This window comes from Peromyscus californicus, unplaced genomic scaffold (assembly GCF_007827085.1).
Source record: "Peromyscus californicus insignis strain IS unplaced genomic scaffold, ASM782708v3 Scaffold_7__1_contigs__length_154581171, whole genome shotgun sequence".
NCBI classification, from domain to species: domain Eukaryota; kingdom Metazoa; phylum Chordata; class Mammalia; order Rodentia; family Cricetidae; genus Peromyscus; species Peromyscus californicus.
In genome coordinates, this window is record NW_026294595.1 from 2,034,508 (window position 1) to 2,058,279 (window position 23,772).

The 23,772-nt window shown below is 39.0% G+C and overlaps 3 protein-coding genes across 7 annotated transcripts in view; 2 read left to right on the forward strand and 1 right to left on the reverse strand.

The window, feature by feature from the left end:
* The window catches only part of Rabgap1 (RAB GTPase activating protein 1), a 129,969-nt gene extending 126,811 nt beyond the window's left edge, over positions 1 to 3,158 (reverse strand). The window contains exon 1 of one of the 2 annotated variants that reach the window (XM_052726613.1): positions 3,003 to 3,158. The gene's annotated coding sequence lies outside the window, so the exon portion shown is untranslated. The remainder of the gene's footprint in view (positions 1 to 3,002) is intronic. The other variant, XM_052726610.1, reaches the window with a different exon arrangement.
* Positions 3,159 to 3,272: 114 nt separating this feature from the next.
* Positions 3,273 to 16,530, forward strand: Zbtb26 (zinc finger and BTB domain containing 26). 3 transcript variants are annotated; one of them, XM_052726626.1, is made up of 2 exons: positions 3,273 to 3,409; positions 11,620 to 16,530. In XM_052726626.1, exons 1-2 carry the CDS (start codon positions 3,387 to 3,389, stop codon positions 12,953 to 12,955), a joined length of 1,359 nt encoding a protein of 452 aa, XP_052582586.1. In that variant the 5' UTR covers positions 3,273 to 3,386; the 3' UTR covers positions 12,956 to 16,530. The 3 variants fall into 3 exon arrangements, with proteins under 3 accessions (XP_052582586.1, XP_052582588.1, XP_052582587.1); XM_052726628.1 differs by having other exon boundaries at positions 3,308 to 3,405; XM_052726627.1 differs by lacking the exon at positions 3,273 to 3,409 and adding an exon at positions 3,590 to 3,777.
* Positions 3,295 to 22,940, forward strand: Zbtb6 (zinc finger and BTB domain containing 6). Of its 2 annotated transcripts, XM_052726629.1 has the most exons (3): positions 3,295 to 3,409; positions 17,423 to 17,596; positions 18,832 to 22,940. In XM_052726629.1, exon 3 carries the CDS (start codon positions 18,841 to 18,843, stop codon positions 20,110 to 20,112), a length of 1,272 nt encoding a protein of 423 aa, XP_052582589.1. In that variant the 5' UTR covers positions 3,295 to 3,409; positions 17,423 to 17,596; positions 18,832 to 18,840; the 3' UTR covers positions 20,113 to 22,940. The 2 variants fall into 2 exon arrangements, with proteins under 2 accessions (XP_052582589.1, XP_052582590.1); XM_052726630.1 differs by lacking the exons at positions 3,295 to 3,409; positions 17,423 to 17,596 and adding an exon at positions 17,627 to 18,037.
* Positions 22,941 to 23,772: the final 832 nt, after the last annotated feature.

Sequence of the window (23,772 nt, forward strand, 5' to 3'; positions counted from 1 at the left end):
AACAAAAGAAACAAACCAACAATAACAAAACACTCAGATCAAAAACTTAGACCTTACACTTCAAAGATCTACAAAAAAGACATAAAATGCAAAGCAAGCTAAGCATGGTCTTTAATCCTAGTACTTGGGAGGTAGAGGTGGATCTGTGTGGGTTTGAGGCCAGCCTGGTTTACATAGAGAGTTCTAGGACAGCCAGGACTACATAGAGAGACCCTGTATCAAAACAAACAAAACAAAGAAGCAAAGCTAACACAAAAATTAAAAAAAAAAAATTAAACAAAAAATAAAAATAGTTGAAAAAAAGCAAGAGAAAAATCAACAAAAATTCTGAAAAGGAACAACAAAATTGACAGCCAGACTAGTTAGAAAAGAGACAATATACAAACAACTATAATAAGAAATGAGCCGGGTGGTTGGTGGTGGCACACGTCTTTAATTCCAGCACTGGGGAGGCAAAGGCAGGTGGATCTCTGTGAGTTCGAAGCCAGCCTGGTCTACAAAGCTACAAAGAGAAACCCTGTCTCAAAAAACCAAGAAAAAAAAAAAGAAAGAAAGAAAAGAAAAGAGAAATGAAACTAGGGATATATTACTACCAACATTATAGAGTTTTTTTTTTTAATGAGACAATTGTAATAACTATATGTCAAAAATTAGAGAGCAAAAAACAAAAGGACAAATCCCTTGAAATAAATAAACAACCTAAGCTGGTTCAAGAGCAAACTTCAGTACCTCTATACAATCAAAATATCCCAGGGCTGGAGAGATGGCTCAGCTGTTAAGAGCACTGACTACTCTTCCAGAGGACCCAGGTTCAATTCTCAGCACCCACATGGCAGCTCACAACTGTCTGTAACTCCAGTTCCAGGGGCTCCAACACTGTCACACAGGCTAAACACCAATACACATAAAATAAAAATAAATAAAAAAATTAAAAATACAAAACAAAAAAAATTTCCCAACAAGGAAAATCTCTCATCATACAGTCTTATCAATGAATTCTGGTAAATGTTTTTTGTTTTGTTTTTGAGATAGGGTTTCTCTGTGTAACAGCTTTGGCTGTCCTGGAACTCACTCTGTAAACCTGGCTGCCTTGAACTCACAGAGATTTGCCTGCCTCTACCTCCCAAGTGCTGGGATTAAAGGCATTTGCCAGCACTGCCCAGCTCTATTAAATGTTTAAAGAAAGAATTAACAAGTTTCTTTTTTAACGAAACTTTTGCAAAAAATTGAGGAATGAATGCTTCCTAATACATTCTAAGCAGCCAGCATTACTGACACCAAAATCAGACAAATACATTGTAGATAAGTAAAAAAGTGGATCAATATCACTGAAAACTAGATATAAAAAAATCAACAAAATAAAAACATATTAAACCCAAAAGCATATTTAAAGAATTTCACCATGGCCAAGTAGGATTCAGCCTACCCCATGGATGCAAGGTGGTTCAGCGAAATCAATCAATGGAAGACATCGATACAACAAAGGAATGGGGCACATGATCATCACAACTGATGCAGAGACAGCACTTGTTCATGGTAGCATTCCTCAATTAGGAATGGGCAGTTCATAGACTACACCAACTTATAGTAGAAAATCAAGAGGTAAAAGAGAACTATCAGAAATAATAAACGAATTGCCAGGGTTATACCAACACATTAAAAAAAAATCAGTGTTTTTTTTTTAAATTATTTTTTGGACACTAGCACTAAGCAATGTGAAAAGAAAATTAAAGATGCAACTCCAATAAAAATATTTGAATGAAGCCGGGTGGTGGTGGCGCACACCTTTGATCCCAGCACTTGGGAGGCAGAGGCAGGTGGATCTCTTTGAATTCGAGGCCAGCCTGGTCTACAGAGTGAGTTCTAGGACAGCCAGGGCTACACAGAAATGTCTCAAACAACAACAACACAACAACAACAACAACAACAACGTGTGAATGAACCAAGACTGTCGAAAACTAAAAAGCATTGCTGAAAGCAATTAAGACCCAAAGAAAGAGGCATCTTGTGTTTATGGACGGGAAGACATCAAAATAGTAATACTATCCAAAGCAACCTACAGATTCCATAAAACCCTATTTCCAAAAGCTCTTTTCCAAGAAATGGTAAAATCAATCCTCAAATCAATACGAAAGTAGGGCTGGAGATGTAGCTCAGTAGTATAGTATTTGTGTAGCGCAAAGAAAGCCCTAGGTTCAATTCCTGGTACCAAATTCAAATGAAGTGCCAAATATCTTGAATAACCAAAACAGTCTTGAGTAAAGATGGAGGACACACTTAATAATTGCAAAAAATTACCTGCAAAGCAGTATGGTATTAGCATATGGATATATAGATCACCGTAGACAGCCCGGCAAAAAACTCTCATAAACTAATTGATTTTCAGCAAGTCCACTCAATGGGCAAAAGGTTTTTTAACAGATGCTACCGAACGTGGATATCCACAAAAGAATTAAGGGAGGTAAAGCGGGAATAACTAGTAGTGGTTTACACAACATTGTACAAAGCCACTTAACTTTAGGTTGGCAAATGATTAAAATGATCATTAGTCTGTATGTTTTACATAATAACGCCCCCAAAAGGGTAAATAAAATAAATGGAGATAACGCAACAAACAAGTGGATTGGCAATGCAAAGGGGATTCAGAAAGATATTCAAATTTTCTCATCAGGAAGAATACGTGGATGATTCCTTTCACCAACCAAGAAGTATAGCTGGGTAGGTCTGGGCACGAACTTGATTCAAAACGGCACACTAAACACTGGAAAATCAACAGGAAATTAAGTGGTTGGCTCTGGAGCTCAAGAGAGGTATTCAGGCTAACGAGAGATTTGTGAACCTCCAGGGTAACCGAAGCTATGGAAGGCAAGAGATCGGCCTAGGAACACATAAGAAAGATTCCCTAAGAAACCACCAATACCCACAAGGGAGGGGAACCAACAGCTTTCTGCGTTCCGGAATCCCACGCGCCGAGTCCACATCCCTGGGCGGGAGGGACTTACCACGGCTTGCGCGCAGACAGGCTGTTCAGGCCCATGCAGGCAGCGGACAGCGAGGGCCCTGCGTGACGGCAGCCTCCGAGAACAGAGCTGGGGCCCGCCTCCCACGGAAGAACCGAAGCTGTGGAGCATACGAAGCAGACGCTCCACGGCCTGACTCCCCAGTCTTGGCCTGCGCCCGGCCTACAACGAGGAAAGTCCCTCTCGGGGGCCCGTCGTCCTCCGAGCATTCCGATTGGCGGAGATGACCATGGGACCTGGAAGTTGTCTTTGTCCGGCCAGGGCTGCCCTTCCGGTTCCGTTGGGGCCCCCTTTGGCTCAGATTGCCTGCCCCTCCCCCTTCCCGGAGCCCCGAGGGGCCGGAGCTCCTGGCGGTGCCAGATCCAGATGGCGGCCTTCCCCCCGGGTCTGTAAGTTCGGAGGCGACCTGAAAGCCGGGCTGGGGTGCGGGGTCTCTGGAAATGGAGCCCCCGTGGGGATCTGGATCGCCCGCGACCTACTCTGGGATGGGAGCCGAGATGCTGCTGGTCTAGGCCACGGGGGACTTAAGCATTTGGACCCTCGCTGCATCCCACCCTCTTCCCCTTACCGAATCTGCAGTGGGGAGTCTCAGGATGACCCAGGGATCGCCTCCTGGGACCCTCTACCTAGGGCCCTGTGGCTGGCCAGAACGCCAGACTCTGGCATTTTGTAAAAAGTGCTGGAGTTGAGGCCAGCAGAAAACTGAACCGCGGAAGCTAGCCAAGGCAAGGCTTTAAGTGGCGACCGCGAGACTACTGTAAGTGCCAGGTTTTGAAGGGTTTTACCCCTGCTCAGCCGCTGGCTACAGCACCTTTTGTATTACTGGCGCTATGCCAAGCACTGGAGGTTCATCACATATCTAGTGTTCATGGTCAAATTTGGAAACGATATGTTAACAAATTGATGCTCAAATCGGGGTCAGGATATGCAATCTGTTACTTATATCATCTGCTCTAGGGACAGTTGCTGGGAAGCCTGTAGAAAGAGAGTGGCCTCTAAATTCTACTTCGTGGAAATAACTTTCCGGCAAAAGGAAAAGTTGAGAAGTAACAGACTGTGTGTGTCTGAAGAAGAAGGAATAGGGGTGGGGGAGGTTGTGTGCATAAGATGGAATTTGAAGCCGATAAGTAAAGTGAAGTCCAGATAGTGGAAGGTTTAATTAATCCTAAAGGAGATGAGTTATCTTTTTGAAACTCTCTGAGCAAGAAACTGATATGGTCAAATTTGTACTGCAGAAAGTCATTTTGTTTTCAGGGAAGCCAGTAGAGTAGAAGCTAGCTGAATATGGGCTCTCTTAGCTAAAATCTAGACACTAATATTGGAGATTATTTTCAAAAAATATTGAGGTCATCTAGGTGAGATGCAAAAAAATCTAAAATAGAGTTATGGTATTGTTACAAGAAAGAAAAGTGCTAATGTCCGGAAGATTATACATTGAAGGAGAAAAAAAGCCTAAGTCTTAAGCACCTGATATTTGAAGAATAGTGGTGCCATAATCAGAAATAAAACCATAAGGCTAGCGGAAATACAAATTCAGTCTTTGTTTATGTTGAATTCATGTCTAAAGGGATAGCCACATAGAGCTGTCCAGCTTAAGAGTTGGGAACGTGAATGTGGAGATAGCCTAAACATTGTGGCTACAAGTAAAACGTTTGAATTTTGGCATGTGGGCAGACACCATGAGAAGAGTTAACATCAAGGAGGGAGCACTGAAAAAGGGTGATTTGAAGGATGATGGTTACAATAATAAAGCAGAAAGCAAATTAGAGCCCACAGAAAAGAAAGCCCAAGAATACAGAGTGGACCCAACTATGGTGACCTGGATATCAAGAGAGAATTTTGAAGAGAGTCTACTGGAGCATGCTCAGCTACTAGGGAATGGGAAAGAAAAAAGAAAGCATCGTTTTTATTAACAGGCCAACAGTGACCTGGTAAAAAGCAATTTTAGTAGATGAGGTAATCCAATATAAATTATCAGAGGCCTCAATTGGTTTTAAGTTAAATGGGAAAATGTGAAGGATTTCACAAAGAAAATTGGTGGACCTTATTTGTTTATTTACTCAGCACATGTTTAAAGAGCAAATAACAGACACCATTCTAAGCTCTTTTGAAAATGAACTAATAGGCTAGAGAGATGGCTCAGTGGTTCAATTCTCAGGACTGACATGCCTCACAACCATCCATAAGTCCAGTTCCAGGGAATCCGATGCCTTCTTCTGACCTCCACAGACACCATATAAGTTGTGCACATACATGCAGGCAGAACATTCATGATAGAAAATAATTAAATCTTTACTGATGAGCTTATTTAATTCCCCTTAGCAATCTCATTGAGTAATTTATTATTGGTTGATAAGAAAGCTAAAACAGACTGGATAAAGTAATTCACCCACAGCTACATAGCTGATAAATGACTGAGCAGAGTTTTAACCTTAGATATTGGATTCCAGAGTCCATGCTTTACTTACTGTGCTGTGTGGTGACTACATAGGAGTCAAGGAGTGGGAACGTTGGAAGCAAAGATAGGCTTATTGATTAAGAGAGACCTACAGGATAGCAAGGTTGAAAGAGGTAAGCGATGAGCTTATGCTATAGTGTGTATGTGCGTTTTCTGTCTTTTGTTCTAGGGTCCTCTTCCACGATATGCTCACTTAAGTAGATTTCTTATACTCCAGTGTAGTGTTTCATTTACAACTTACTTAGGATTTACACTGAGGATTCTTCTCTAGCTTTTTACCCTGGTGCCACAGAGGCTCTCTGCATATTTTAATGACCAGCCTTAGGATCATCCCTTTAGTAATCTCTAGATTACTGGATGACACTCAAAGATAACCAATCACTTGAGACAAAATATTTAGAGTTCTTTTGATACTTTTTCTCTTCTTCTCTACCTTGATGAACAAGATCATTGGTTTGGGGGTTGTTTGTTTAGATTATTTTTAAATGTTTTATCCCTGTAGTCACAATCTCATCATTTCTGTCTTGATCTGTTAAAATGGTGGCATTGTAAAAGGCTGTTCACTAAGTCATTCCCTATATATTTTATTTTCAGATTGCTGAATTGTGAATAGTGTAAGAGCATAAGCATCATTATTTTTAAATGTTAAATACTTAGAGCAGGTATTTTCAAATATAATTAAGTTGAGATTAAACTTGGTTAAGTTTAGTAACAGGATAGGAACAGGAATTCTTACCACAGGGAAGGAATACAACTGAGAAAACAGACAGGCTTTTCTGTAGAATTAAATCTTGACAAAGCACAGCAACAAACCAAAACAGAGCTTTTAAGAATGCATTTACCTTTGCACAATTTAGTGATACTTCAGAAACAGACTAGCAAAATGATGGTTAAAAAATAATGAAACTAAGTCCAAGGCTGAGGAGATGGCTAGGGGATAAGAACACTTGCTCCTTATGCTGAATGCCAGAGTTTCCCCAGCACCTACATCCTATGGTTTACAACTACCTATAACTCTAGCTCTAGGGGATCCAATATTGTCTTTTGGCCTCCACTGGTACCTGCATGTACATTCACATACACATATAGACACACCCACATACATATTAACAAAAATAAAATAAGTCCAAAAAGAAAACAAACAACAAAAAACCCCTGAAATCAGTAGGAGGAGGATAAAGGCGTAAGATACGGTCAGGAATATGTATGTGTTAGTAGTGTTAATCAGTACATAAATGGCTTGTCATTATAGTCTTCTGTACTTAAATTTGGTTTTAATTTGTACTTTTTGCTTTTAGATGTAAATCTTTTATTAAAGTATAAGAAAAATACAAAAATCTACAGATCATAATGTAGTGCTCCATAGTAATTCCCAAAATGAGAAGGAAAATCTGAACCATTACACAGGTCAGATAAATCCTTAAGCTAAGCTGTGCCTTGCCCATTTGTTTCATGTATTGATTCATAGCTTGAGCACAAGTTTCAGCTGTAACAATTAGCAATTCTGTTTCTATTAATTTCAGCATATTATTTATGTTCTCTCAGCTTCATTTTCTTATAGTCAAATTGGGGATAATAATAACATACCAGTAGAGACTTTCAGGACTAAATGAATTAATTTAGGTAAAGCATATTTGGAATGTGGCTTGAATTTAGAAGACATTAGGTATCATTTTGTAAAAGGAATTAATCCATTAATCCTGTTAGGCGATCATCAATCCCCAGAGACAGGATTTCTTTGCATAGCCTTGTCTGTCCTGGAACTCACTTTGTAGTCCAGGCTGGCCTCCAACTCACAAAGCTCCATCTGCCTCTGCCTCCTAAGGGCTGGGATTAAAGGTGTGCGCCACCCCCCAACCCCCACTTCTGCTAATTATTACAATTTTATATTACTTGTTTGGTTGTGTGTGCACATACATTTATATTACCTATTTGCATATACATTTGGTGCTGAAATTAAACCTAGGATTCCATATATACTAAGTACACATTCTGCTACTGAGCAATTATTTAAAAGATTTTTTTTCTATTAAAAAAAGGTATTGCAAATTTGGTTCTACATGATTTAAATAGTTCTCCAGGTTTTCAAAAGAGGATACCATGGCATTGAAAATCATCTCTAGGGGCTGGAGAGATGACTTAGTGGTTAAGAGCACTGGCTGTTCTTGCAGAGGTCCTGAGTTCAATTCCCAGCAACCACATGGTAGCTCACAACCATCTGTAATGAGATCTGACACCCTCTTCTGGCAGGCAAGCAGAACACTGTATACATAATAAATAAATCTTTTTTTTTTTTTTTAAAGAAATCATCTCTATTACAGGTCAATAATAATTTCACAGTAAATGTCGAGAAGTCACTATAATGCTGTGTTTTGTTCAATGAGCTATGTAAAGTGTAATAAACAATTGATCCTTGTCCTGAAATAACTAATGACCTATTAGCAAAGGAGACTAATGTCAGGAAATAACTAATGTCAAAAGTGTATGACCTGGGAATAGATTATTAAAGGGATAATTGGGCTGACAGATATTAAGAAAAACTTCCTGAAGTAAACAATAGACTTCCCTAACTTTCTTGGACTGCAGCAGGAAGATCAAAGCAGGGATTTTTTTGAGACACATGATTGGCTGTTCCTGTTGATAAGGTTTTGTTTGTTTGATTGTTTGTTTGTTTTATGTGTTTTTTATTTTCCTGTTTTTTTGAGACAGGGTTTCTCTGTGTAGCTTTGGTGCTTGTCCTGAATCTCGCTCTGTAGACCAGGCTGCTTCAAACTCACAGAGATCCACCTGGCTCTGCCTCCAGAGTGCTGAGATTAAAGGCTTGCACCACCACTGACCGGCCCTGTTGATAAGTTTTGAGAACTCATGAGTTGGATGTAAATGAAACTGAACTCTGGCTCTTCTGTAGGGGAACACGAAACAAGTTTCCCCAAAGACATTTGACTTAAAACATTCTGAATACTGCCAGACTCTAGCTGGAAACAATTAATGTTCGTTTTTTACTATGACTAGGAAAATACTGCTGAGCTTTAGTGAATTTAAGACCAGCTCAACTCTAAAAAGAGAATGCCACTTTTGTTTGGCCCCTTGAAACTATGATCATTTTTATAACTTCTGGTTAAATTGGGACATCACTGTTCGAGTTACAGAGTGAATATTTTTAAGCTACTGCCACTGAAACTGACCAGTGATAATATAGTTTGGCTGCTTCTAAATACTGAAAAAATTTCCTGTGTTTTCTAGATTTTCCTTGTTTGGAACTCATGGATTTCTCTAACACATTTGCTTCTCTGCATTCCTCTTGTCCCAGCCAGTGCAATTCCAAATCTTTATTATGGTCATTTATTATCCCCACATTCAGAATGCTGTACAGGAGAAAACCTTATACACAGTTTGTGATTATTAACATACGTTTGCCATACCCTTCTAAATGTTACCTCTTTCTGTGATATGCAGCTAAACTCTGAGATTGAGAATTTTTTTGAGATTGGATCTTACCATGTAGCTCAGGCTAGCCTAGCTCTTGAAATCTAGCTACCTCAGCTTCTGAGTACTGTGTGTGCTGTCAGGCCCTGGTTGTTTTTTTGTTTTTGTTTGTTTGTTTTTGTTTTTCCTTCTTTTTCAATTCTCATCAGTTATCAAGTTCTCTGAAATGCCTTTTACTATCTTTTTGCTTGTTTTTTTTTTTAAATTACCATTTTCATTCCTTTCTAGGCCCTTGTGGCCTCACTTATGTAATATGTGGCCTCCATAGATATTAATCTGGTCTACTTAACAAAGTTCTTTTTATTGTGAGACTAATCCTGTAGGTTTAACTGCTACATACTGAGCCCTTCCTGTGTGTTTGGTATGGTGTTGGGTGATAGTAGTGTGCATGAGTTTGAACAGAGGAGAGTTTGGTCACCAGTGGGAGAAGCAGGGTGGCTACAGTAAGAATTTGAAGTAAAAGCAGACGGTTTCCAGCTTCAGCTCCATGAAATAAGATGCATATATTGCTACCTAATGCCAGGGAATTTTCAGTTTAATTATTTGAGGAAGCATTTTGAGTGTTATGTAGAAGTATTGTGCTGAGGGCCCTAGTGACAACTCTTTTGCTCTGAGTGGTTGGACAAGTGCCTCTCAGGAAATGGAGACTAGCCTGGTTAAAATGCAGTGTTCCAGATTAGTGCAACTTGTATGATAAGCTTAGAGCAAGTAGATACATTGTGTACCCAGTCATCAGGAGCTGACACTTCCTGAAAAATTAAGATTATGAATTTTGGGCTTCAGAATTTAGATGTGATTCCTGGTATAGGGCGCACGCCTTTAAGCCCAACAGAGGCAGAGGCAGGCGGATTATCTGTGAGTTCTAGGCCAGCCTGGTCTACAAAAAGAGTTCCAGGACAGCTGAGACTACATAGAGAGACCTTGTCTCAAATAAATAAATAAATAAATAAATAAATATAAATAAATACATACATACATACATACATACATACATACATACATACATACATACAAATCTTGATGTATCCAGGAAAAGCTGGCTGTCTCACTTGCCCATAAAGCAAGGAACTGTTGAGTACACAAAATTCAAGCTGGATTTCCTAATACACTGAGATTATAGAACTGTTTCTCCAAGACAGAACTGACTTACCTATTGACCTGATAAGAAGACTGGTTTCTTAAAAGAGAATGCCAGTTATTTTTAGTGATTAATAGACTGGAATTATAATGTTGGTGTGGCTAATTCATCCTTCCCTTTTAGAAAGACACATGAGAAGCCAAGTTATAAGAAAACCTGGAAAGAATGCAATCAGAACAGGAGGGATTTCTCAGAAAAAAATTTATCATATAAACAGAACAATATGCAGAATTAGTTTCATTTGCTTATTTTTAACAGTGTTGTGGATTGAACCCAGCCTCACACAATGGCTAGGCAGATTATTTACTCCTGAGCTATACATATTCTTAACTCTATGCAGAGAGTTTTGGCAAAGAAACCTTCTCTGTGGTTGACAGTGTTAGACCATTTTTTAGTTAATTGACTTATAACCAAGAGGCTAACCTTTATCCAAAAGACATTGGGGAGTTACTGAAGAGATTTAGATGGGTTAGATACAACCTAACGATTTTGAAATGTGCTGTATGTGTTGAGTTTCAGAGGAGTTGGAATCCAAGGAACACATTTAGGAAACAATTCTAGTAGTCCACATGAGAAATGATGTGCACATAGGGGTAAGAAGGAAAGCACAATCTAGAAAGTATTGAATCTGTACTTACTCCCGCTCATATTCCCACTGATTGGTTCGTCTGATAGTGTTTTGTTCTCCATATAAATAAATGTTCCTTACAAAAGAGTTTAGATTTATCCATAGTGCACAGGATAAAGAATTGTGCCTTTATCAATGACCAAACACCATCTCTTTAAGTCTGTGACTTTTATCACAGAAATAGTTATATGAATAAATTCATATCAGTTTAAACAAAAAAAAAAAAAGGAGGGGGGCGGTTCCCAGCAAACAGTGCCCCTGTAGTCTCTAAAATAGAAAGAAAGGGGTTGGGGAGACAGCTTAGTGGCTATGAGCACTTGCTGTTTTTCCAGAGGACTCCAGTTCGATTTCCAGTATCCACATGGCAGCTCACAACCATCTATAACTCCAGTTCTAGGGAATCTGACGCTCTCTTCTGGCCTATGTGGGGATCAGGCCCACATGTGGCACACAGATATGCATACAGGCACAACAATAATAAAAACAGGAAACAAAAGAAAAGAGCATTTTGTTTTGGGAAAAAGCAGGTACATCATTCATGCAAAAGAAAATAATGTCTGCATTGGTACTTGGGCTGGGATGTTTCTGTGGACAAAATAGAATTCTCATTTGAGAAGTGAAAAGTAAACTTCTTGGGCTAACTCGAACATTGTTAAGTGTCTTAAAAAGTTGAGTGAAACCCAGTTATTTGCATTTCTATATGTCTTCTCTTTGGGTACAGTTGGCACCTAATATTGATAAAAAATAATTTTTAATGGCCTTTGGAAGGTGGCTTTTTGGATACATACAAACAGACATGACAACACATTTGGTTTTGAAAGGTAAATCCAGTTTTATAAATTGTTTAAATTTTCTTAAATTCCACCTTTTTTACATTTCTGTTCTTTAGGTCTGCCAAAATGTCTGAAAGATCAGATTTCCTTCACTTCAAGTTTGAAAATTATGGAGATTCAATGTTACAAAAAATGAACAAATTAAGAGAAGAGAATAAATTTTGTGATGTTACGGTTCTCATAGATGATGTTGAGGTGCAGGGGCATAAAATTGTTTTTGCTGCAGGTTCCCCCTTCTTAAGAGACCAGTTTTTACTGAATGATTCCCGAGAGGTGAAAATCTCCATATTACAGAGTTCTGAAGTGGGGAGACAATTGCTCTTATCCTGTTATAGTGGTGTGCTGGAATTCCCTGAGATGGAGCTGGTAAATTACTTGACTGCTGCGAGTTTTCTTCAGATGAGCCACATTGTAGAACGGTGCACACAGGCGCTGTGGAAGTTTATAAAGCCAAAACAACCAATGGATAGTAAAGAGGGATGTGAACCACAGAGTGCTTCTCCCCAGTCGAAAGAACAGCAGGGAGATGCCAGAGGCTCTCCAAAACAGGACTTACCTTGTATTCATCCATCTGAAGACAGTATGGATATGGAGGACAGTGATATTCAGATTGTTAAGGTAGAATCTATTGGGGATGTATCAGAGGTTAGAAGTAAAAAAGATCAGAACCAGTACATTTCTTCAGAACCCACTGCTTTACATTCATCAGAACCCCAGCACTCCCTGATAAACTCAACTGTGGAAAACAGAGTAAGTGAACTAGACCAGAGCCATCTCCACAATTACGCCCTCTCTTACACAGACAATGATGACATCATCATGACCTCAAAAGATGTCTTTGGGCCTAATATTCGAGGTGTAGACAAAGGCTTACAGTGGCATCACCAATGCCCAAAGTGTACCAGGGTGTTCCGTCACCTGGAGAACTACGCCAACCATTTAAAAATGCACAAACTCTTTATGTGTCTACTCTGCGGCAAGACTTTCACTCAGAAAGGCAATCTTCATCGACACATGCGTGTACATGCCGGAATTAAACCTTTCCAGTGTAAAATCTGTGGGAAAACCTTTTCTCAGAAGTGTTCTTTACAGGACCATCTTAACCTTCACAGTGGAGATAAGCCCCATAAATGTAACTATTGTGACATGGTTTTTGCACATAAGCCAGTTTTGAGGAAACACCTTAAACAGCTGCATGGCAAAAACAGCTTTGATAATGCCAATGAGAGGAATGTGCAAGACCTTACAGTGGATTTTGATTCTTTTGCATGTACAACAGTCACAGACTCTAAAGGTTGTCAACCACAACCTGATGCAACACAGGTCCTGGATGCAGGTAAACTGACCCAAGCTGTCCTCAGCTTAAGGAGTGAGAGTACATGTGTAAACTGAGGAGGGGCCTAGTGCTCACAGCTAGAATCGACTTGAGAGTGTGGCAATAGGGCTGTCTTTTTAGGAGTGGTTTGGATAGCTTCCAAAGCCTCCACGCAATGGTTGTGGGTGAGCACGAACAGACGAGGCAGCTCCCACTTGCAGTGGCTTTGCTTTCCTTTAGCCCTCTCCAGGCTCTTTTTTGAGTTATTTATCCTGTGATGTCTATTTTCCTTTCCTAAGGAATAATTCCATTTGTCTACCTAGTGTCAGTACATGTCTTGGACTGACACTATTTTAATCTTTTTACCAAGCACATTCTGAAGGTACTAACAAATAACATCACCTACTTCCCACTAATAGATGCTGTGCTTAGAGAAGTTCATATTCTTCTTTGGGGGAAAATGAGTCTGGGATATGAGGTTATACTGCTGTTGACCTAAATATGTGATAGAGCCTCTGTTTGTCTACTATGATTCATCTAAGACTGATGGGTGAGTCTGCTTCCTACCATTTGTACTTTTTTTGGAGCTGCTATCAAGAAGTATATTGGTTTGTACTTTAAACACTAACACAGCCCATTGAATTATTATAACCCAGAATACAATCCTTTCAGCAACATCTGCAGACAAATAGGGACCACCATGGGAAAGATAATCAGCAAATAATAGAAGTATAATAAAACAACAGTGGGCACATGGAAGGTTCCCTAAACCTTATGTTCCAACAAGAGACTAGCTGCTTATGTATGTACCCTGTTTATAATTAGAAGTACTTTGGGCATATTTAAGTGAGCTAAAGAATAATGAATGGTCTCTATAGGAATGGACTATATTGGAATCTGAACTTCATATCAAGAGTTTATTACATAAGAAAGGTGAGTTTGGCCATTACTTTTGTGCAGTTTACAGTGTCTCCTGGTTTTCCTTTTCTCATGTACCTTCATCTTGAAAACAGATGAAAAAAAAATTAAGTGGGATACAGAAGAACAACCAGAATTTTTGCATTTAGGTAGTCTTAGAGATACAATGATACACTGTCCACTTTGCCACCTTTCATAGTTGATCTTGAAGAATGGGAAAAAAATTCTTTATTCTAAAGTACATTTCAGATATAATTTTGAGCTTATTTCTGACCCAGGGGTCACAGTAAGGTGTAGGATTGCTAGAGAACTTAGAAACTCTTGAAAGATTGTTTACACTATCTCTGTCATTTAAGTAGGAACATTCAAACAGGAAGCCTGGCTACCATTGGACAAAATACACCTGACTAAATATGAATGACTGTCCCCATACATCTTTTCTGCTATACCTTGGCTTTAAAAGATGGTGAATAATACATTAACAGAAAGTTTCCAGTTTTATTTCACTGATGTATATCCCTTTTGGCTTTTGGAGACAGCCTAGGATTTGCCAACAAAATGTCACAGAAGGACTTGTGATAATTACTTATTTAAACTTTTTATTTTGGTGGCTTGTGCCTATAATCTCAGAATTTATGAAGTTGAAGCAGGAGGGTTTCTGTAAGTTAGAGACCAGCCTGGACTAAGACCTAAATAAATACAATTATTTTACTGTATTGGTGCTGGAAGTCAAACCCAATGTCTCACATGTGCTAGGCAAGCACTGAACCTACCACTAAGGTACAACCCCAGCCTGTTAGCTGTTTTTTAGCTAGATGAATATTATATTGTTTCTAAGGGAGTGATTGGTTTGGGTATGAATGGAAGGAAAAGTTAGAATAATGTGAGATAGATCTAAATGTAAAACTGATTTTGTCTGAGAAACTTTATTCCCACTAGACTTTTGTTTTTATTTTTGAGCTATGAGAGTACATGCACAGATAATCCAAAAACTAAACTTAATTTATATATAGATGGCAGGAGGTCTTAATTTGTTATAATTTGATATATTTACACATGGCTCAGATTTGAGGCATAATTTCTACTGAATATTTAAATAAGAATACAGTTAACTAATAAGACTTGTAGGTAGTTTATGCCCAACATCACTCATTGTATGGTCTAATAATGCTTTCTAGCATTCTGAATTTTAGTGAGTCATCCAAAGAGCACCAATTCTATGCAACAATGGGACTTTGCCATGTCATCCAATGTTTTGAATATTTTCTCAGAAACTTTTTTTCAATAGGAACATTTCAAAATCACGGGGCTCCACATGTTATTATTCTTGTCCGGTTACTGTTAGTAGCTTGAGGACTAAAAACAGCATGGGTTCAAATAATACTCTTCTCCCTTGTTGGAGGCTATATCTTGATTTATTTCAGTCATTCAGAAGCCTTTTCTTCTTTTTTTAAATGCTGGGGAGTTTGAACCCAAGGCCTCATGCACGTTGAGCATGTTCTCTATGACTGAGCTACTCCCACAGCCTCAAGAAACATTAATAAGCAACTGATATTTCCAGGTACTATGTTAGATTCTGAAGATAGGGAGGTAAGATTGATATGATCCCTGTTGTTATAGGACTTACAGTGTCAAGTGATTTTAGTGAGATAAGATCTCCAATTTGTTTCATAACTCAGAATGACTGCCTTGTTTTCTTTGATCATTTAAAGCAGTAGTTCTCCATTGGGGGCACAGGAGCTTGAATGACCCTTTCACAGGGATCACCCAAGACCATCAGAAAACACAGATATTTACATTATGAGGAACTATATTGAAGAGTCGCAGCATTAGGAATGTTGAGAATCACTGACTTAATGTCAGCTTTCTTAGGGTTTTCTTTTACTAAAATTTTTACTTCTCACTGTTGCAAGTGCAAACCACTTACCTAATTTATGGTCTCTTCCATTTCTTGGCTGGAGAGGTCTTATTTCTGTGAGACATTTAAGTTTGGTGGGACTTGGGTTCTTTGCTTACACATTTGTCAGATTTTATTGCAAAGAGGTCAAGTTATTTTATAGTGGAAGAGGTCTTTAACACTAGTCGTGGTTCTATGGAGTCAGGTGTAAACCTTAGTTACTCAGCATTTGGGTCTTTTTTATTTGAGGCAGGTTCTCACTATGCACCCTTTGCTGCCTCAGCCTCCCAAGTGCTGGGATTAAAGAGGCATGTGCCACCATGCCAGGTTCAATATTTGTGTTGTGTGGATTCCCAGGAAAACTTCAAAAGGAAGAGGACTCTCTTTACTGTAGTTTGGTTTTTTAAAAATTACTGTTATTTATTTATTTAATATTAAAACAAGCTCCAAACTGAAGTGGCTGTGAGGTAAATCAGGTGTGTGAAAGGTGGCTGGTGTCACCATTTCTAAAATACTGTCCTGAACAAACAACTTAGAACATTTTATTTCAGCTCATGAATGGCTGTTCTAAATCTGTTGTATGTTAGACATACTTTGAACTACCTCTTTACTTAAAATGGGGAAGTTTCCTTAATAAAAGTGTGACAATTAAACTGGTGTCTTTGACTTATTTTCTTACTCTCTTCACTCCTTTCTCAGTTGCTTGCATTTAAATTCAAGAATGTTTCAATTCTTTTTTGTTGTTGTTGTTTTTGTTTTTCAAGACAGAGTTTCTGTGTAACAGCCCCAGCCTCTGCCTCCTGAGTGCTGGGATTAAAGGCATGCGCCACCACTGCTCACGGAATGTTTTTATTCTTTAAAACACATCTTAAGGATTGTTGAGGGGCTGAAAAATGCAGTTTATTAATAGTGTTTTCCCAGTATGCAAAGACCCTGGGTTTGATCCTCAGCACGAGGGGGAAAATTTGAGATTGCCTTTTGAAGAAAGTATGGCTTAACCAGAAATTAGTTATTAGTAGAGACAGTTATTTCTTTTTGAAGCTGCTGAGAATACAGAATCCCAGTTTCAGGGCTGGTGTGTGTGACTCGCTGGTAGAGTGTTTGCCTAGCATTCCAGCAGCCTGGGCTCTGTTCCTGGCAACAGGCGAACAAAAAAACTTCACTCTGCAAATAGGAGCTTTCTGAATACTAAATTCTTCGCGTGCAAATATAGGTACATATTGCCCTGATTAATCTCTCTCCCTTGAAGTGGCATATATTTCGATGTAGGTTCAGTTTTGAAGATAAATAATTTCGAACTGGTTCCCAACTTATTGAGGAGCAGTTTAGAGATCATTTGTAATCACATTTGTCAGATTAATCAGTATAAACCGTTTTTGAAGGGTAAGTGACAAAGCAGTGTTTTGCGTTCGAAAGGCCCAGAGTTCAATTCCCATCACCCAAAGAAAGGGAAAATCCGCTGGGCAAAGTAGTAGCACTGTCAGAGGCAGGCTGTTTAAAGCCCCATAAGGAGGGGGAGGGCCGAGACTGGTGAAGCTGTACCCAGGCAAGGGTTGGGGCCATCCCCAATACAGAACCGCGAGTTCCTTTCCTTCGGCCCTGCCCCTCAGTTCGTCTGCGGTTCCGGTCTTGAACGCTCTTCACTCGCTATAACTATCTTTACAGCAGAGCGGGAACGGTCAGAAAAGACCCAGCAGGCCGGTATTCTGACGTTTTTCTGTCATTCCAGGAGCGGACAAAATGAGGAAGAAAAAGCTGCTCAGGATGTCCTTCCGGGGCGTCCAGACAGTCTTCCGGTAGAATAAGCTGGTTGACACCGGAAGCGTTTCCTCCCGCGATAAGGTCCATCTTCCGGCCTGGGCCGCCGTTGCCGCATAAGCCTCCAAGCCAGTTTTGCGAGTCGGTAAGTGAAAGTGAAGGAGACATCGCTGGGGGGTGAGGCTAGAGGACGACGCTGCTCGGGAGTGCATCCGGGCGCGGCCTGGGCCTCAGCCCCAGCCTCGCACCGTACCCGCCTGCCCGGCCGGGCCTTAACCTGAAGGCTGGGCGTGGGAACCGTGTGCGGTGCCGAGGGAGTTGGCCGTCCCTCGGTCTTGGATTCCTTTCAGCTCCCTCCTGCTGTGTGTGGGCTGCTGTGATCACTGGTGAACACAGAATCAGGAGCAAAAGACTGGGAGACGAGGAATCACTTTAATCTCTGGTTTGGGTTCAACCGAGCTAAAGCACGAATTGGGAAATGGAGCAGGAAGCGTGAATGTAATACATCGGCAGATGGGGTGTTCTCATGGTTTTATCTGTACAGTGATGAGTATATGAAAAACGAACCCAGATCGATCTGTAAAAGGTGGGGTACAGTGAAATCCTGAAGGAGTTTGCATTCTTTATAAGAATGAAAGACTGTCCAGCAAGTTGGGGGGAGCGATGGACTTAAAGCAGAAGTGTTTTGTTTGTTTGTTTTTCCTTCTTCTTTCTCCTTTTTTTTTGGTTTTTCGAGCCAGGGTTTCTCTGTGTAGCTTTGCGCCTTTCTTGAAACTCGCTTGGAGACCAGGCTGGCCTCGAACTCACAGAGAACCGCCTGGCTCTGCCTCCCGAATGCTGGGATTAAAGGTGTGCGCCACCCCCGCTCGACTCTCCTCCTTTTTTTTTTTTTTTTTTTTTTTTTTTTTGGTTTTTCGAGACAGGGTTTTTCTGTGTAGCTTTGCGCCTTTTTTAATAATGTTAATTCCGGTGGGAATTCAGGATGGTAGTTCAGAATATTTAAAGAGTGCTTTGTCAGGAGATCTGTTGAAAGTCATTACAATGGTCAAGGCAGGACTAGGAATTTTTAATAGTGGTGGGTAATAGGCAATTTAAAGATTACATTTTCTAATTTAAAATGTTAAGTGTACTTTTTTGTTTCACTGTACCAATTACTGGTATTTAAAGATTATGTACCATGAGATGATACAGAAATGCGTTATGACTTTCTGGATTTATATATAGGTGGTGATTTGGGGACAGATTCACTTCTAGCACTCAAAGTAGAGTTTAGGTCTTCATTTTTCCCAATACATGTTGGGAAGGAGGGGACTCTTTACCATAATAATGTGGGAAATCATTGCCTTTCCTGTATCAATGGTTGTGCTCTGTTTTGCATAGATTGTGACCATGGCTGCTGAGTCTGATGTTCTACACTTCCAGTTTGAACAGCAAGGAGATGTGGTCTTACAGAAAATGAATCTCTTGAGACAGCAGAATTTATTTTGTGATGTATCGATTTATATTAATGATACTGAGTTCCAGGGGCACAAGGTGATTTTAGCTGCTTGCTCTACTTTCATGAGAGATCAGTTTCTACTCACACAGTCAAAACACGTCAGGATCACCATTCTGCAGAGTGCAGAAGTTGGCAGAAAGTTGTTGCTGTCCTGCTATACTGGAGCACTTGAAGTGAAAAGGAAAGAGCTTTTGAAATACCTGACTGCTGCCAGTTACCTCCAGATGGTTCACATTGTAGAAAAATGCACAGAAGCTTTGTCCAAGTATCTGGAAATTGATCTTTCTATGAAAAATAACCAACACACCGACTTGTGTCAATCTTCGGATACAGATGTTAAGAATGAAGACGAAAATTCTGATAAAGACTGTGAGATAATTGAAATTTCAGAAGATAGTCCTGCAAACCTAGATTTCCATGTTAAAGAAGAGGAAAGCAACACATTACAGTCTGCTGTAGAGAGGTTGACATCAGAGCGAAGGGGAATGAAGTCACCAGAGCTCTCTACAGTAGATAGTGGTTTTAAAGAGAATGAAATTTGTATCCTCCACGTAGAATCGATCAGTACAGATGGTGTAGAGAATGGACAGTTTCCACAGCCTTGCACCTCATCCAAAGCAAGCATGTATTTCCCAGAAACACAGCATTCACTGATCAATTCTACAGTTGAGAGCAGAGTGGCAGAAGTTCCTGGAAATCAAAATCAAGGGTTATTTTGTGAGAATCCTGATGGAAGTCATGGCACAGTAAATGAGATCCAGAATCTAGATGAGAATTTTTCATTGAGGCACCAGTGCCCCAGATGCCCAAGGGGCTTTCTTCATGTAGAAAACTATCTGCGTCACCTTAAGATGCATAAACTGTTCTTGTGCTTGCAGTGTGGGAAAACATTTACACAGAAGAAAAATCTCAACCGGCATATTCGAGGACACATGGGTATACGACCCTTTCAGTGTACTGTGTGCTTGAAGACCTTTACTGCTAAAAGCACACTTCAGGACCACTTGAACATACACAGTGGGGACCGGCCATATAAATGCCATTGTTGTGATATGGATTTCAAACACAAATCTGCTCTCAAAAAGCACTTAACCTCTGTTCATGGCAGAAGTAGTGGTGAAAAACTATCTAGGCCTGATCTCAAAAGGCAGAATTTACTGTAATCAAATCAGGAACTTGGGATGAAAGCATAGAATCACTCTGTTAGGCATGTCTGTTTTTAAAGATGCAGTGTTGGTAGTGTGCCTCCCCGCCAATCTTTAGCTTTCATTTTTGTTCTTCCTATGTGCTATTCATTCTGAATTTCTAATAGTTCTGAAGTTGTGAATGAAGTGAGTGAATTGAAGTGAGTGAAGTGAAATTAAGTTTATGGGATTAAGTCTATGTTGTTTTAAACATTAGCTATTGCCTTCTGTTCAGCAGTAATTGCAGATTCTGACTTGTAGTTTTTAGATTAGTGATTTAATGTTGAATCTAACTAACTATATAGTAACTTTAATGAGTTAGAAGGACAAGAAACTAGACTTGAAAGTATAGTGTTGTCCATTACTATTAATTTTGACAACATGTAGGACTAACAGTTTTCTTTTTAATGTTTAACCAGTGTACTTGGATTGTAGCTAGAACACCAAGTTATATTCAGATTCACATGGGACCAGCAGATTGTCCTTAGAATTGCATTATTAAAATATCCAAGAGAATATGTAATAGACCCTATTCCTGATTACATATAATATAGTTGGATTAAGAACTCTGTGGCCAATGCAAGTATTTTCTTGGCTTAGACTGGAAAGTTTCTTTTCTTTTTGGTTTTTCGAGACAGGGTTTCTCTGTGTGGCCCTACCTGTCCTGGAACTTGCTTTGTAGACCAGGCTGGGCTTGAATTCACAGAAATCCTCCTGCCTCTGCCTCCCAAGTGCTAGGATTAAAGGCATGCACCACCATGCCCAGCTGCAAGTTACCTTTCTTAAATATTCCAGTTTAAGTAAAGACAAGTTCTACTGTTTACTTAGGGTTTTTTGTTTTGTTTTGTTTTGGTTAACATGCACTAAAATTGACCTTTCTCTGAGGAGTTATTTTTCAATGAATTTAACACATAGAATAATTTTCTGCAGCTGGGACACAGAATAGTTTCACCACCTTCTGGAAGGCCCTTATGCTGCTCCTCTATTGTCTACTCTTCCAACTCTAAATTCTAGTAAGAGTTGTTCACTACAGTTTGTTCAAATCTGGGATGATATAAAACTGGGATCTTCTAGTATATTTCCTTTTGATACTTTTTTTTTATACAACATAATGCCTTTAAGCTTCATTTATGTGTCTATTAACAAGTTTTTTTTTATATTTCTCTTTAACTTTTGACGTGATTTGTATAGCCCAGGTTAGCTCAAATTTGCTTCACTTCTTGAACACTGGGATTATGCCTTGCCTCTTTTATATTTTGAATTGCCTATAAATACATTTTCTTTTCAAACCGTCACCAGGTGAATAGTTTAAATTTAGAAAGCTACTACAATTAGTTATAATGTCTTGTTTATATGAATACCTCTAAATTCAAAACTTTTTTGCCCTTAGAGTGAAGAGCAAAATTCACTGCAGGGCAGATCACCTTCCCTGACCATAGGAAGCACTCAAGGTGTCCTATTTCTCTTCATAACTCAGCTCTATGTAGAGTTTCTGCTGTAATTAAGTTCTGTTGACACTCACAGTTTGGTATTTTAACTTGTAATATACTTTGTACTATAAAAGAGTTTTGAAAATCATATGTGTTAAATACAATTTTTGTAATACTTTTGTGGGAATAATGCTCTATGTAGAATTTGAACTCTGGGAGAGACTTTAAAGAATCTATGTCTCACAATTGACTTCATAACCCAAGTCACTAATTTGTCACTTGTCCTTCAACCTTTCTTAATTTTATATAAAATAACTTTGATCTTCATAATTTGTAGAATTATTTCTAGATTATTTAAATTCTTTAAAGTTAAATATCTAAATTATTTCTAAATTTCTACAAATTTATATTCATGTGAACAGAGGAGACATGTATGTCTTTATGAATACTGTTATTTGAGTACTTTCTTGGAGACAGAACTTTTCTAAGGTAAACACTTTGTTCCATTAGATAATGGACAAGTTTAGTGGTTAATTTCCTTACCCACATGACTTAAGAATGGTCAATTATAGTTGTGAAAGCATTTCCCTCTGAGAAATTGTTTACTTGAGACTGAAGTGCTTCTCTTAATTTTGTTTCCTGAGTGATTTTGGAGGGGAGGGCTGGGGATGGGTAGAGAGGGTAAACTATAGTAAAAAAACTGATTTTTTTCAAGGAAGTAGTATCTACTATACTGGATGTTTGGGACATTTTGATTGAAGGTGTTTTAAGTTTGATTTGTGCCTTGTAAGATTGTTGTAAAAATTTTTGTGAGCACTTTGAAATTTTTGCTTGTGGGGAGGGTGTTTTATAAAGTGGTTGTTATTTATACTATTTATTTCTGTTATGTGGACAGGTTGATTTCAAAACATTCCTAGGAGTTGGGTGAAGTGTACACATGCCTGTCTATAATCCCAGCACTTGGGAGGTTGAGGCAAGAGAATCAATTCAGGGCTAGCCTTCATTACATAGCTAAGTTTGAGGCCAGCCTCAGCTACAGGATACCTTGTTTCATGAAAAACTAAAAACAAAAAAGTAAACAAACAAAAAACATTCCTGGGAGAGTGTCTGTTTGCATGACATGTCTGAAAAATTCAGCAAAGTAGAATCTGTTAAATTATGCAGGTATGACAAAGTGTAGCATTTATTAATTTTTTAATACTTTTAGCTGTTTATGACAAAAATATGTTTGGGTTGAGTCTCTTATTTACTGCATTTGTATATGTAAAAGATCTTGAAAAGGTAGTTATTTTGTTGCAGAGAAAAATCCTTTTCTCTTTTCATTGGATGTAATTATGTTTGAATAAAGCATAATAAACTGGAGGTGAGAATGGAGAACTTGGAGCTTGTGTATTTCTGTGAATTTTAAAGGACTCAGGTTAGAAAATGTATAAATATAAATTTTCTCATCGCTGTCCATTTGAAAATACAGAAATGTACACATGATGGGAAATTTTCTTTATTGATTAGCATAATTGAATGAAAATAGGAATAACAAATGGAAGTAAGGTCAATGGGGGCGGCCAATGAATCTTTCACAAAAATCCTGTTCTTGTCACACTTTGCCAACAGCTTTGGGTCCCCTCCCTGAGCTACAGCTGCAGGCAGTTGTGAGCTGCTGGGGCTATGGAGGGTGTGTGTGTGTGTATACAAATATTGGGGTGTGGGGAGAATTCTTCCTGTGCTGCCCAGTCTATGATTCTGCCCCAGCCTTTCATTTGCTGGGTTCACAGGCATGCACCATCACACCTGGCTTACAAATCGTGTATTTTGAAGGTTCATTATCAAAGTCACTTTTCCATATTCTAATTTATGCACAGATAACTATCACAGATTTTTTTTTGAACATCTCATTTTACATTGGAAAATGTGAGTTTAATTACAGGGCATAACCATTAACCTTTATTCCTCAGTTTTACATCATTAACAAAGGTTACACAGTATCAATCTTTTAGTATTTGGTAAGTAAATTATAAATAAAACTAAAATGCCTTTGAAATATCACTTTTACGGCCTGGCATATAGTAGTTCATAATTGTTGCTTTCCTCGTCCTTATTCTCAGTGTTTCTTCATTTATAAGAACATAGAGGGTAATTCCCACCTTACAGTTTGCTATATAAATCATAGTGCCGAAACTTATAAATTGGTCCTCCCCACCCCCTTATGGGG

What these genes read in the sequence shown, in the direction of transcription:
- Zbtb26 (XM_052726626.1), top strand. Translation starts at nt 3,387, where the DNA reads ATGGCGGCCTTCCCCCCGGGTCT. An exon ending in GCGGCCTTCCCCCCGGGTCT is followed by an intron (nt 3,410 to 11,619) that starts GTAAGTTCGGAG and finishes TCTGTTCTTTAG; the next exon opens with GTCTGCCAAAATGTCTGAAA.
- Zbtb6 (XM_052726629.1), top strand. Translation starts at nt 18,841, where the DNA reads ATGGCTGCTGAGTCTGATGTTCTACACTTCCAGTTTGAACAGCAAGGA.